Genomic DNA, 15,246 nt, shown 5'->3' with positions numbered 1-15,246 from the left:
TTATTGCTACCTAGCTATTTACAGAAGGACAAAAATCACTTGTTTACTTCTTAAATTGCGTCCAATCATTATAAAATTGAAAAGTGTGCATCGACAGTACAGGACACCCAATACAGCGCAAAACTGGGTTATGCACAATTTAGCTGCCACAATAGACTGAATGATGACAACTTCTCACATACCAGAGGTCCAGGCACCAGAAACCTTATAGTCATCCGCTTCAAGAATAGCCACAGCCTCGCAGCAACTGGTGCTCCTGTGACCTATAATTGCATGTCATGGGACCTCAAGCATCATTTCATTCTGCGCTGAGTTTATAAACTTCATCTTTCCTGCCTCTACATATTTCCAAAAGAATTCACCTCAAAGCATGTGATCCCCGCCTCTTTTATTTATTTATTTATTTTTTCACAATTTACACAGAGCCCAGTGTGATAAGTGTGTGTGTGTGTGTGTGTGTGTGTGTGTGTGTGTGTGTGTGCTGAGGTTTGGGTCTGATTGGATGCAGTCAGAACCTGCTGATTGTGCTGGCATGTCTGCGTCCTCTTCATCACTGAGGCAGTGAACTCTGCTCAGGAGAACAGCAGGGTCTTTCTTTAGGTGGAGGATTGAATCAGCGATGACAGTCCCATGACTTCGTCCTCGCTCTGACACACACACTCTCTGTCTCTGCTGTGCTTCTGCTCCCCCATGCTTCACACACACACACACATGCATGTATACAAACACATGAACAACAGAAAGTGCTGTCTTTCACAGTAGGTAGGTCATAAAGTTGGCTGGGCTTATCATAATGTAATGTGCATCGATGATGGCATGGAATTAGTCATTTTCAACCAATGACTTCATCATTAGGTGTGTGTGTGTGTGTGTGCGTGTGTGTGTGTGTGTGTGTGTGTAAAGCTGATCAAAGCAGTACAATTTCAGCTGCCTTTTCACACTTTTTTTTAATGACAAAAACTAACAAAACAATGTTTCCAGCCAGCAGATAGTGGTCAGGTAAACATGAAGTACATGAAGTGAGTACTGTGTGTAACATAAACAATGCAAACTAATATAAGTCCCACCCACTATCACCTACTGTTATGGATTCATGTAAAAAAAAAAAAAAAAAGAAATTAACAGAAATAATTTCATCCTAATTTAAACAAACTGCATGAAATACATTTCAAATGAATTCCAGAGTGCAGTCTAGGCAGGTAGAGATGATGTTGAGATGAGTGATGGGGACTCATGCCCACATACACTTCCATCATGTTTGTCGGTAGATGGTCCTGGCAACATGGGTTTGGGAGGTGCGGGAAGGTGATGTCGTAAAGCGGAGTGTCGTAAACCAGGTGCGGAGAAGGGGAGGTGAAGGGGAGGGAGGAGGAGGAGGGGGAGAGGGGGTGAGAGAGGAGGTGACTCTCCGGCAGCATTTAGACACAGCGAAAGGATCATGGCGGATGGCCCCAGGTGTAAGCGCAGAAAGCAGGCGAACCCGAGGAGGAACAACGGTGAGTAAAACAACTTCCGACGCTGATTTTTCCGTGTGGTGAAACGGCCGAGAGGCTGCTCTATCTGCGGGTAATTTCTCCGAAAACTTTGGCAGCCCAGAAGTCCGGTTTTTAGTGGCTGAAAGTGTTGGGAAGTAGCAAGTGAGCGCAGTATTACAGCCCTATGTGGTGTACCGTTATACCTGGGTCGCGTCTCTCCCTCCGCCTAGCGGTCCGCTGCACCGGCGACCGTTATACGCACCTCACCCCGTTATGAGTGGACCAGCTTTTGTCTCTACTTTCTCTCTCGTTGTTATTAATTTTAGTGCACTTTGCCCTTGTTTATAGATCCCAAATTCATTGAATTATACACATTCTGCCGTTTTTTATACCACCAAACTCGGACCTGTTTCAGTGGGGGAAATAGCCTACCTGATTGTTATTGCGGTCCTCGACAGATTCGTTTTCTTTGTCAATTTGTTTTGAATAACGTTAGATATATGTTTTCGTCTAAATCGTCGTGGACATCCTCTGTGTTTTGCGAACGAACAAAACACAACTGTTTTGTCTGTTCTTTTTTTCTTTTGCACACTCGTAGCAGGTAGCGATAGGACACTGTTGCTGTGCGGCGAGGGCTGAAAAAACGCATTTCGCTTGGTTTAATCCTGCCTGCTATGCGTTTGAAATTATGCCCAGTTTTGATATTACCGACGAGGTCGTTTTATGATTTTAAGGCAGAAAAGAGAAGAAACGCACGTTGAGTTTTGCCTCGTTGTGAGCAGGTTTCTACTTGATCCTATAACTTGTGACGAGATATTTTGATTCAGTGCTGCTTACATTGCCCGTGTTGAGTATTTTCATGACGGTGTTTCACAGTGAAGTAAAAGCAGAAGCTTTGTAGAAACATGGATGGGTTCTATAGGGTTCCGGAGAACGGGGCATATCTCACGCGCTGTTTGTGAGCAGGGCGAGCGCAGCCCATATAAGGACAGCGGATCCTCTCCAGTCGCGCGCTGGGAATCCTGATTTTGTTCTCTTCCTCGAGGACAGTGGACGCGAGCGAGCCTTCCATACAACCTACTCTGTTTTTCTTTTCATTCTCTTATTGCCTATTTCCATTTAGTCTATACTATTCATTTAGCCTATTTAGTATCGATTTATGTGCGCGTTATAGCTTTGAAATGCAGGGCTCAACGAGTTTCCCCCACTTTATTCTGGTCTGAAAAGTGTTTTAGGAATAGTCAGATGGTTTTGTTCCTGTTTTGGGCCGGCTGCTTCTTAGGTATTCTGTTCTGTTTGTATGACAAATGTAAACGCTGTTGGTTTAATTTTAGGATAGACTTTTAAGACTTTTCTTTCTCATTAACATTATCTCTTCCTGCTGCCTCCTTCCGTTTTGAGCTATGCTGAGCAACCGTCGAGCGACCCTTTAGCACGACTTTTACAATTTATATTTTTCTTAACTGAGAACGAAAGCGATTTGTTTCGCAGCTCTCCGACGACATATGTTGCCTATCAGCCGTTCATACTCAAGTGTTGTGCCACCCAGTGTAGCCTACAGGAACTGAGAACATGTTTACCTGATGCGGGGAAAACGGGGGGATTTTGGACTGTCAAAACATCTTGGTAAAAACAAACCTGTACCATTTAATGTGGGATGGGTGACGTCGCTCAGTAAGAGAAGGTAGTTTCTGTGGTTGGGAAAGCAGCTCCTTGTAGTGCGCTATAGTAAACGGCAACTTCTATAGGTCGAAAACAAATGCAACCAAACGTCTTTCCTCGTGCGGTTTGGCTGTCGTGTGGATTTTCTATGGATTTGCGATGATTGATATGAAGAGTGGCTTTTTTGCCGTCTGTTATAGGCTAGCTGTTTAATTTCTCTATCGTTTTTGGCTTGTTTTGGGGTAGGCCTATGTTCAACCAGATGATACATTAGTCACCGTGGAGCGTGTGGACGGTGTATGTGTGCAAGGTGCGGACACACCTTAGATAACGGTCCTGTTGTCAAGGTGCGGATATGCCGCTGAGCCTGAGTGTGAACGGGAGCTTCATATTTCACTGCGCTCTGCAGAGACTTCAGCATACCTGTCATTTCTCACGGGTTTTTTTTTTACTTTACCGGGTGTTATTTTAGATTCTTCAATAATGAAACACGCCTATTGATATTTTCAGTTATGAGTTCATGTTTCCTGTTACTTTGTCTCATTTGCATGCGCTTCAAAGAGCCGTCAAGGACCACATTTTCCCACTTCCTACCACCTTCTGACAAGGCTGATCTGTCATGTAAATCAGCATCTCTGCTGTTTTTTGGGAAGTCCTAGGCCCAGAGAGGGGGATATTGGGGGAGAAGCTGAGGATGGGGGTGCAGGGTCATGTTGTGGTTTGATTCCATTTTTATCTAAACAGGCTTTTTAATGTGGATCGCTATCTTTGCAGAAACCTACCCCAGCACAGGGGCTAACTATGTAGCTGTCTCCAGATGGCGAGAATAACCATTCAGTAGCCATTGCCTGGGGAAAAGGTGCGGGGTGTAGGCTCTTGTAATCAAGCAAGGCCTCAAATGGTGCCCAGCTTGCCCTGGTCAGTATCAGTTGCCTTGCCAGTTCCCTGGCTAGCAAGGAGAGCCGAGATCAAGGTGAGCTCCAGTCCCTGCTGTAAACAGAGAGGTGTTAACAGTCTGCAGGACGACAGGTGTTTGCAATCGTGGGACACTGCAGCTTCCTTTGTCACTTCTCCCCAGTCAGCTCCCCTCAGGAATAGCAGCCGTTCCCCGCAATGGTAATTTAACACGGCAATTTGGGAATAGAGGAATGCGCCCGGTATTAACATTCTTAGCAAAAATAAACAGGGCCATGCTGGGACAGCTTTGTAGCCACGCTGGGCTGAGGTTGTGGGAGCAGTGTTCCTGAGGAACTTTGAAATGACTGTGCATATAGGTAGCTAGGATTTCTGTTTATTTGACAGGATCACAAGGCTCATTTGTCTCATCTTATCCCTTGCTCTCTGTCTCTTTCTCTCTCTCTATCTCTGTCTCTCTCTTTCTGACACACACAGACACACACACACACACACACACACTCTTGCACCTTGATGAATCATCCATCAAATAAGGAAAATGAGGTTGCGGGCTTGGCACTTGGCGACCAAAAACTCATGTGATGTTGAAGAGCATGTTTATTGGCCTGGTAAAACTATACTTAGTGCCCTGGACTCATTTTCTACCTCCAGAAAATATTGAATGCAACCACATGCTGTAAGTTTGTGGGAGAACAATAAAGAAACAATGTGGTTTAGCTATAGCTACAGTTTGTTTGGGGAAAAATGCAATGTTTTGGGCCATAGTAAAGGCTCTGGGGGAGGTGGGGATGGGCTCTGTAGCTCCACATGCCACTTCAGTGTTTTAAAAGACATCTGTTTACATTTAAAAGGTCCACCCCTGTTGTGTGAGGAGTTAAGCAGAGGAGGAAATTTTTCATTTATCTCACTGCTTTTCACCAACTTCCTCAGCAGCTTCATTTGAAAGTGCCAAGTAAGAAGAAAATCCCCCCGCCTCCACTCCTCTGTGTCTTTCCTCTCTCTCTCCCTCTGACTCCTCCCTCCAGAGCTTGTCCTTTATTCGGGGGTTGAGACACAGTAGCCAGGGGTGCTGTTGATTGCCCCCTGACCTAGGCACCCATGCATGCCTAGAGTATGACTTCACTTTCCCCCCCTGTGCCATTGTGAGTTTTCCAGCATGTCCAATTGTGTTTGTGTTTAAGTCTGTTCAATGAAAGGGGAAGAGAAGGGAGGGGGGAAGTGTTTCGAGCTACAGCTTTAGCCTCTTCTCCACTCCCTCCTTCTGTCCGTCCATTCCTCTCTGACCCCTAAACTCTAGGCTCCATGTTCCCTGTGGAGCCGAAGGGGGGAGGGAGAGAGTTGGTGAGAAGTGGCTGAGGTGACCAGAGAATTTTACAACAGGTGACACTGAAGGACGGCTGCTGGCAGGCAAAAAGCATGACACACATGGCAGCTATCCTCCAGACCCACACATAAGCATAAGCACGGTTTGGCTCATGTATAAGTGAAAATAACTTTTTTTCCCTTCTCCCTTGTCTTTCTTTGTATCCCTGTAATTGGTGTAGTTTTATAGAATTTTATGATAAGTGAGACTGAAGGGACCCCATGGGGCGAAGTGCGCAGCCATTTTTACTCACTTAAGTTTGTTTTTGTAGACCAAAATTCAGCTTTTTCTTTACCTTTTGGAAAAATCTGTGAAGTTTGCTTCAGGCCTAGCTCCATCCCTCAACATGTCGGTCAGTGTGGGAAAAGGCCCGTCCTCGTCTGACCATGTGGTTGAATGAAAATTATGTGATGTACGACCACACTCCCACCTCTGTTAAGGCAGCTTAATGATTAGCTGCTCCCATGGAGGCCGAGAGCATTAGCCTATAAAAAGGTGCTCTCCCTCCGTAAAGAAGGAGTTTTAAACCCCAAGTCAGTTTCACTAACCCCCTTAACTGCGCTGGGATGTGCTTTATTGGGGTTTGTGTGGCTGAATGCTTAAATGAGCCATTGTGTGTTCAGGCTTTGGTGAGAAAGCCCGAGGAGAAAGAGCCTAGTTACCTTTGCAGTTTGCCCGCTCTACCTCATACACTTTCAGTGGCAGAAGAAAAGGCCCATTCAGCGGGCCCGGCATGGGGAGGGAGAGCCCTTTTCACACTCTGCTTGTGGGAAACTTCTCCTCCATACTGTGCATGCCATTTGCATATGACCCATTCTCTTCCCAAAGGTCCCCGCGAGGGAGGAATCCGTGGAACGCTCGCAGAATTCATCAAATCTCTCTCTCACGCGCTCCTCGGGTCCTCGAGGGCCCGCGTTGCAGCACTCACTTTGACATTTTTGCCTCGGAAATGTAGCCTACGCCTGTGTCACGCTCGCTCGCCTCAACGTTAACGCCGGCGCCTTTTAGAGGGCCGATGTGCGCTAGCCAGTGTGCTGTTTTTAATGTCAGGGCCTTAATTTGGCACAGCAGGCAGGAGTCCCCCCCCCCCCCCCCCAAAAAAAAAAAATCCCCAGCGTGGGCCATGAGGGGTCCGTCTGCGTGACAGGACGAGGTGATGGGGGCCGCACGCCCGGAGGCTCCCTAACTGACGATGACGCAGCCATCCAGCGAGCGTCAACACTGTCGCTGAAAGGACAGAAATATCCCGGAGTTGTTGAGTTGGGGGTGGGTGGGTGGGCGCAGGGGGGGTAATACAGGGGCGAATCGGTGGGAGCATGTAGCAACGCGTCAGCTCACTGAACTGAATAAAAACACAACGGTTGCTCAGGAGCAAAAACATGCCCCCCCCCCCCCAGAATAGCAGCCCGGGCTTCTTCTGATCATTTAGCTAGTTAACCGGAGCTGCTGCTGCAGAGCGACATGACACGAGGAACAGCGTCCATATTGACATGCCGGCTCTCTGCTGAGTGAGTCGTGTAGGCCTGCATCAGCTCAGACAGCCTTGACCCGAACACTGATACTGACACAGAAAGCGGTGTAGGCAGGTATTTGTTTGCAGCGCAGTACAGTGCAGGGAGGAGAGCTCAGTTAAGTGTATCATGTAAGCTAACCAAGCAGAAATGCCTCCTCTGCCCTCCTCTCCTCTCCTGACTCCAACACAGTGAGTCATGGGCAGACAGGTGTGTTCAGCTAGATGACTTCAACCCCCGTTAGCCCCCAGAACATGTGTTTTGTGTGCTGCCTGGCAAGGAATAGAAATCAAGTTTCCCCTTTTCTTTTCTTTTCTTTTCTTTTCTTTTCTTTTCTTTTCTTTTCTTGTTTCTATCTTGTCTATTTCACACTCTCTCTCCCTGTCCCTCTCCTACTCTTGGTCTGTCTCTCTTTCTCTTCCCCCTCCCCACAGAGACAGGTGTGGGGGCGAGAGATAATATTCTCTAGTAGTGTGTATACTTGAGGGAGAGATTACCTCTAAATTGCCATCCTCGTGGAGGTAAATATTGTGTACGGTGCGCCCAGCGCTGCCTGTTGATGTGTCTTTTTAATCATGTATTCGGTGGCTGCTCTTCAGGCCCTCAGCGAGTCCCTTTGGGTCTGTCTGTAGCCCCCTCCTCATCCCCCCATCACCACCGCCACCTCCTTCTTTCTCTTCCCTCCCCTCCCCTCCTTGTGGTCCTCAGTGGAGCGGTTAATGAAAAAGACTGGACTGACACAATAGGCAGAAGGCGGGCCCTGCAAGGGGCTCTTACACCAGCTTGTGTTTGTGGCAAAAACTCATCAGGGCAAACCTCTGCTGCTCCTTCTCGCTTCAGACCTGACTGTTAGTGTGTGTTTCTGGGCTTTTTTCACCACCTTAAAATCCTGCACTTTTCATTTTTCAGAGTTAGATGTTTGTGTTGGAGGCCTTGTCCCTTTTAGACGTGCTTGACCTTATTAACGTCCCACAGTGTCTCTGTCTACAGAGATGAAATCAGATGACATCAGATGAGGCAACAGAGTATTCCACCACCACATATTGCGCTTTGAACACAGTGTAGCGGCTGGCTTTTTGCCAGCCTGTTATGATGACCATATTGATTTTCCTCTCTGTAGCACACAGAACTGATAATGGCCCTCCTGAGGGGGGACACATTCATATTCACGGGCTGATTCCAACTGCACAACCGGGCTGTGATGTCCCGAGGGCCGCGGTGACTAACAAATCGAGCGGCCCTCTGTCCCCCAAGCCCTCACATTGAGCTAGCCGGGTTAGGCTAGCCCTGTGACGGCTCCGGCAGAAAACCTTAGTCACCCTGTTTGTTAGTCAGAGAGAGGGCCGGCTGCTACGCTGAATGTCAACATGGATAAACATCCACACAGGATTAATGAGAGGAGAATGGCCGGCCTGAAAACAGAGGGAGGGAAGGAGGGAGGGGAGAATAGAGGGAGGCATGGAGCGTCCGCATCGCCCCATTTAACCCGTGAGCGTTTTGTTGAGCTCCCCATGACCCTGCTAGTGTGACCTAACCTAAGGAGGGAGCCAACCCCAGACGCATTCATTGACTGTTATGAGGATGGAGCTACAGTATGTCTTTGTGAAGATGAATACAATGTCAGAAAAAAGGCAAAAGGCCTGGGAATAAGATTATTTTACCACCTGGGCTAAATCTATGCTGTGCCTTGATCCATGATGTTTTGTTGTCCATTCTCAGTACCAAGGAAATCAAATAAGGAGGATAAAAGAATTGTATTCACTATTTAGGTTAGGTTAAATATGGGGTTGTACTGTATTTACTAAAGACGTCACCGTTTTGTTTTAGTAGTCTTTTTTTCCTGTCGTTTGTATGTGGTTTCATCAAGTTTCCCTCTTTAAGAGACTCAACAGGGCTGGCCCCTGTGTTGAGTAGAGAAATACCTGCCATTGGGTGATGAATGCGTTTGCGTCGGTGCTTTATAAACAGTTTATTCCCTTGTTGCGTCATCCCATATGTTTCTTGCTTCAGTGTCATTGTTCTTTCTGCTAAGATGCCTTCAGGGAAGTTGGTAGTAACACGTCATTGCAGTAACGCTTGGGTTAATCTCACATTTAACCTTTTTTCTTTGATTTAGACAAAATGTTGCATTTGTATTTTTCCTTTAAGAGGGAGCCTTTTGAGAGTTTTGTAAATATTACTGCTCTTGCTGACCAGCCTGTAAATTTAGCCTTTTCTACCCAGCAGCCACCTGTGATACATGATAGATGGCCTTCTAGAGCAAAGTACACAGTGCTTTTTTTTTTTTACACTCAGTCTCTATGACTCTGTCTGTGTCAACTCTGGGAACTGGAATTCAGCCAGTGACCTTTGACCCGTCTCAGCCCACCTGTCCTGGCTCGGCTCACCGCTGTCGCTGTTCAGGTGTTTACAGTCAAAACACGCTGCGGCCTCACCAAGCACGTTCCATAAATACATGTGTGGGTGTAATGTGTGTGTAGCGGGTAGCGCAGGAAGGGGAGTAGATACCCCAGGATCTCCGTAGCCAGGCGATCGTACATCTGTCCTCTTACTCATGCTGACAGGGCCCTCCCCTCTCTCGTTACACTGGCGCCGGCGCTTTTGCCTGCAAGTCAATGAAGCGCGGCCTTTAATTGATCATGTTTGGAGTTGTACGACACTATTAATTAGTGCTTGCTCGTCGCTTGTTTGTTTGTTTTGTCCCGCTGTTCCCAGCACAACACCGCTGGTGCGTAGGGCGCAGGATGGCCCCGTCATTAGTCGTATCATCTGTTAGCTGCACGCCGCTGTGCTTACAACACCGAGAAAACTGCTCACTATTACCCCACCTTCACATGCTCGCCCCAGCTGTCTTTCCAGCTCTCTCTTTCTCATGACTTTTCTCATTCTTTCTCCTTCTTATTCTTTCCTTTTCTCTCTCCCTGTCTGTCTCTCTCTGTGTATCCCTCTCTTCTCTCCTCTCTCTCTTTCTCTCTCTGGCAGCTGCCTTGGCTCCGAGTCTCCAACACCAGCAGGTGCTGTAGGCACGCAGCAACTCAGCTACACCACTCATAAATAACACCTGACAAAAGTATGAGAGAGAGAGGAGGAGGGAGAGAAAGAGAGAGAGAGAGAGCTAGAGATAGAGTGAGAGAGGGAGGCAGAGATTGAAAGTTTCCTCTGGCAGGAGAACAGGGTGTGGCTCACGGTCAAATGCTGGCCTCCTCAAGAAGGACATGTTCAGAATAGAGAGAGAAAAGGAGAGAGCGAGAGAGAAGAGGGGAGGAATGTGAGCTTTTTACTGGGAGAGAATGTATGAAATGCATTGCCTGTCCTTCTGAAGTTTGCACCCCTCCTCAATGCCAACTTTTCTATCAACCCTTTCATGCAAATGTCTGGTAAATGGATCTTTTAAAATACAAGGCCAGCACTAAGTGACTGGTTAAGGAGGAACTTGAATTTGAAAGAAAGGCAGCGTTATCTTTGCTGTAATTAGGAAATAAGAGCTTGGAACAATGTTAATTGTGCTCTAAAAGCAAATGAAGAGGTCAGGACAGAAATTATATGCACACTATAATCACCGTCAATAATGAACTGGCACTCGGAATAAATGAACCCATAAATCAGCCCTGATCGAGGGCCATTAATGAACATGGCTCAAACTCAAATCCAGTGTTTCTCATTGTCATTTTGTGCTGTTCAAATCCACAAATACCAGACACACATCCTGTCTCATCAGAAGCTATCGATCAGCCTCTCAGGGCGAAGGTTAGTTTGTCATTTTCTCTTGTCTCACCGTGAACAAAACCAGGAAGTGTGTGAGAGATTACGGCCCAGGATGCAACCTGAAAGCCCTTTATCTCTGTGAAAACAAGAGGCTTCCTGCGGCCCTGCTCCCATCCAGGCCCCCCTTCAGCCCCCCGGCCCCCAGCACCTGTGGCAGCCTATTTAAGGCCTCTCATCGGGGGCTGCGGAGACCACAAACCAGGCAGAAAACATGAAAACCTGGAAGAAAGAATCAACGCTATTACTGAGATGTAGGCTCGGCTGTTTCACACCGCACTGAGGGCAAAGAAAAACAACATTTCTTTTCAGACACACTAAAAAGAATCGGCCGTGTAAATTGAAGGGTGAGCCCGGGAACGAAAGGTCATTTTTTTTCTGCAGAGCACCTTGCTTTCCAGCTGAGTCTTGGAAATAGGGCTGAAGAACACAGTGACTGTGTCTACCCATGGCGTGCCTTCTTAACCCCCCTCCTGACTCCCGGTGCCTCCAGTCACTCCTGACTAGCCCATAAAGAACAAAGAGCGCCTGGACACAGTGTGACACAGAAATCTAAGAGAAAATAGCCCGGTTCTGTTTGCCTGTCATGTCAGTGTCGCTCTTCTGAGGGAATTCATGACCTAAATTAGCCAGGTTTGTCTGCCTGTGTTGTTCAGCTTCAGTGAAAGACAGTTTGACGGGTCTTCTGAAAGTTTTCCCCTCTCCTTTTCAACATCAGATGCCGGTTTCCACTCCTCATCGGGGTATTTTTCGATGAGTAAGCAGCAGCCGATTAAAGCTCGTCGGTTACCTAATGTTGTGTTGTTAACCCAAAGCCGCAGCCTTAGAAAACAGCCAAGGCTCTCTTGCTCCTTTGAGTCGCTGCCACCGCTGGCATGGGTGGTTTGCCTTGACAGTAGCCTGCCATGAATTTCAATGACCCCACCCCCCCCCCAGGCCTTATTATGCCATCGCTGCTAACTGGCTCCTATTCACTGCAGTGTCCTGACTTCCCAGAGGGACCTAGATAAACAAGGGCCATTCAGCCGCTGAAAAGCCCACCCCCCTGCCAGCCTTGGTCTATCCTTGTGTCAGTGCCAGGATGCAGCGCGTCTCGCTCGCCACCGATGCCAGCAGCAGTGGGCGTCGCGCCCTCGATTCATCCGCCCTACACAGTGCACTTTTAGAGGGATTAAACTTGGACTTAGTGTGATGACTGATAAATGACTGCCGCTAATGTAATGTATGGCTGACGAGGGAGGCGGGAGCGATGCGAGGAAGGGGTGTGTGTGTGTGTTTGCGTATGGATGTGTGCGCGTGTTTGTTTGTACATCTATTGTGTGTGTTTTAGAGAGAGAGAGAGAGAGAGAGAGAGAGAGAGCAGTTATCTGTAGGTGTGGTGTGGCGTGGTTGTGCAGGCCAAGCTGACTTCCTGTTGTTATCGTCCATCAGGGAGATCAGGGGTGGGGGATGCTCCCATGAGATTACCCCGTGAGAGTCACATGGTCTGGCTGTACTGCATCTAAGGCCCTGTTTGTGTGTGTGTGTGTGTGTGTGTGTGTCCGTCTGTGTCTGTGTGTGTTTACATGTGTCTCAGAGTGCGTTAGATGTGGTTTGTGAACGCATTCCTGACCTCCACCTGAATGCTGACCTGTGCGTGAACCGTTTCGGAGGCTCTCCCCATGCCTCCCTTTTTCGTTTCATTTTCCTCTCGTCTCTCCATCTTTCCTCCAATCCAACAGCTCTCAGGATAGAGCCACAGATCTCCCTAGGGTGCCCTCTCTCTCTCTCTCTCCCTCTCTGCCAGATGTCTGACCCTGCTTGTTTGTTGACCCAAACTTTTCACAAGGAATTACTTTTCTTCACTTCACCTACTGTATGTCAGTTTCATTTTAATCAGTGGAAGTAACTTTGATTGATGCATAACAAAAAAATATGCTTACACACTGATGCCACATAAAGAGTAAAGAGTAAAATGCTTTGATCAGAGAATCATGTACAAATTGGCCAAATTTAATTGTGTCAGCAGTAGTCTCGTCCACAGGCCTGGTAGTTTAAATGATTACGGACATAATTTTCTTGAATTGAGCGGTCGCTGGCGACTGAAGGCCATTGGTAAGCAAGAGGGACACCGTCCCCTGAAGGCTGTAATGGCCCTCCTGTTCAGCCAGCCTCCATCACTCCCCGACTCGCCGGCTAATTTAAAGCAGTGCCCTTCTAATCGAATGGCTGTCTGATAAATCTATTGAATCAGGACGGATGTCCGGCGGGGTGTGGCAGTGACACAGCGTCTAGACGGGTTGAGAGGAGGCCAGACAGCTACAACGTGATTCAGATCCAAAGGAATCTCACCTCTCTCGTCTCCCGTACTCCGCCGGTTATGTCTGTCGACGTGAAACGGCATTTTGACCAAATCAGTTCCACCTGAATGTCTTTGAGGGTCAACTCCTAAGGAGGGCAGGGAGAATCTCTCAGGGCGAATGCGGGAGATTATAAAGGACACACACAGTGATCCTGAGCTAGACCCTCAGAAATAACGTTAGAGTTGATTGAAGCATGCATTATGGTAACAAGGTAGCAGACCTATATTTGGGTTAGGCTTTATCTACCCCTCTTCTTAGGGAAGGGCAGATGCCTGAGGCTGAATTCCACCTTTATAATTGTGTTGTCCAATGACAGATAACGTTGATGTAAAGCTGTTTATTGTTGATGATGAGTCTATTGAGCCCAGTCATGCTCTTTCCCTTGTCCTTGGGGAGCTTATCCCCCAGGCAGCGCTAGCTATATTATTATTAAAACCCAGGTTTAAATGGACTGGGTCCTCTGATCGACAAGCAGATTAACCAACCAATAAAGCATACATCACGATATAGAGAGGCCCCCCTCGAGCGCCTGGCTATTAATATACAAATATGGAGGATTACTGTCTGCTTGTCTCCATGGCCGTGGAGAGGGGATTAGGGCCCCGGTCCAGACAGATTGGATTTAATGTGTGTGTAAGACTAAATGATTGCTGTACTGCAAAGCCCTTATGTATGTACAGACTGATCTCTGCTCTCCAGCTGACCCATCTTGAAGGTATGAATGCAGACAAATGCACGCACACACACACACTCACACATAAAGCAAAGAGTGTGTTCTGCTGCCTGCAGGCTAGCGCACTCTCTTCACTTACAAAACAAGACTCCTTCAAAAGCACAGACGTTCATAAAAAGAGCAGTAATCACAACTATACAACATAATCTAATTTCTGTACGGTTTTATTAGACAGAGTATGACTCTTGCAGTAGTAAGCATTTCCTTCATGACCTGCCAGCTAAGATGTTCCTCTGTCTACCAGCAGTTGTGAGAGAGAGGCCATGCGCTGGGCAGCCCAGGAGTCACCATCCTCACATCCTGCAAAAGCAGAGAAAAACTCCAGAGATTTATTTTTAAGTCCCAGCTTCCTCTCTGTGAGTGCCCCGTCTCCCTCCCTCCCTCCCTCCCTCAGCATTAAACTATAGCCTTAAGGGAATAGTATCTAAGATAGACCTTGATCAGTAAGGGAAGAAGGGCTAATACACAGGCCTAGGTAAAGGCTAGGTACAACTCTCAATGGGATAAGAGCTACTCAGTTGATAATGGCTGTGATCACAGAGAAAGTTGCTTTTGTATCCTTTAAGTGAAAACATGTGTAGTATCCTATCCCACAGATGTCCTAGAGATAGCACTCTGTATGTGTGTGTGTCCTTTACCTGCTGTTTTAACATTCGGGCACACACACGCATACACACACACCATGGCTGTTTATCCCCAAGGGCGCCTAGCTAAAGGAGAGCGAGCCCCTTAATCATGTCCCTGTCCCACGTCCTCGTTATCGGCCACGATTAATGAGCTCTCCATTAATGAAAAAAAAACAGGAGGTGCCAACCCCTCCTGGAGGAGAGAGAGACAGAAGGGGGAGGGGTGTGTGTGTGTGTGTGTGAGGGTGGTGATAGTAAACGCTCCCCAGGTGCAATGACATCACCCTCCGAGGGAGATATGATAGCCGTCACAGCTCGCTTTTGTTAGGGATGACAGGGTGTGTGTGTTTGTGTGTGTTTGTTTTAAGTGTGTTTGCATGCACACGTACGCGTGTCGGCGTGCGGTATGTGCGTGTACGTGCGCCCGCTCACTCCCATTCAATACTGTGTTTTGATTGTGTGAACCCAACCTCTCGGGTCTAATCCGTTTCGCCTTTGTATATCTGTCTTCCTCTTTTGTCTATGGCGGCCGTACGGTGTGAGGAGAGAGGGAGGGAGACGAGGGATAAGGAGCGCTTGATGAGACGGGAGGAGGAGGAGGAGAGGGCGGCAGGTGCAACGGACACCCGGCGCAATCACTGGCGCTCGGCAAAAACGGCGACAGGAAATCAAGGTTGTCGTGGCAACCTGGCGCTATTGATTAAGCGCGGCCGTCTCCCGAGCTCACGTCAGCGTCCCGGTGGAAATGGCGCTGCGTAGGGTTTCAGGGGAGGAGGAGGAGGAGGAGGGGAAGCGGATGGGAAGGCGGTGATGGAGGAAGAAGAGCGGGAGGAGGAGAAAGAGAAGGAGTGGGAGGT

At 47.8% G+C, this 15,246-nt stretch overlaps 1 protein-coding gene across 1 annotated transcript in view; it reads left to right on the top strand.

Annotated features, from left to right (window-relative positions):
* Positions 1 to 1,388: 1,388 nt before the first annotated feature.
* LOC139914257 (zinc finger E-box-binding homeobox 1) overlaps positions 1,389 to 15,246 on the top strand; it is a 51,891-nt gene continuing 38,033 nt past the window's right edge. The window contains 1 exon segment of the mRNA XM_078291311.1: positions 1,389 to 1,496. Within this exon segment, the coding sequence (XP_078147437.1) occupies positions 1,439 to 1,496 (58 nt within the window). The 5' untranslated portion in view covers positions 1,389 to 1,438.

The sequence above is a fragment of the Centroberyx gerrardi genome, chromosome 22 (genome assembly GCF_048128805.1).
Source record: "Centroberyx gerrardi isolate f3 chromosome 22, fCenGer3.hap1.cur.20231027, whole genome shotgun sequence".
Lineage (NCBI taxonomy): Eukaryota > Metazoa > Chordata > Actinopteri > Beryciformes > Berycidae > Centroberyx > Centroberyx gerrardi.
This window is presented reverse-complemented; position numbering and strand designations above follow the sequence as displayed.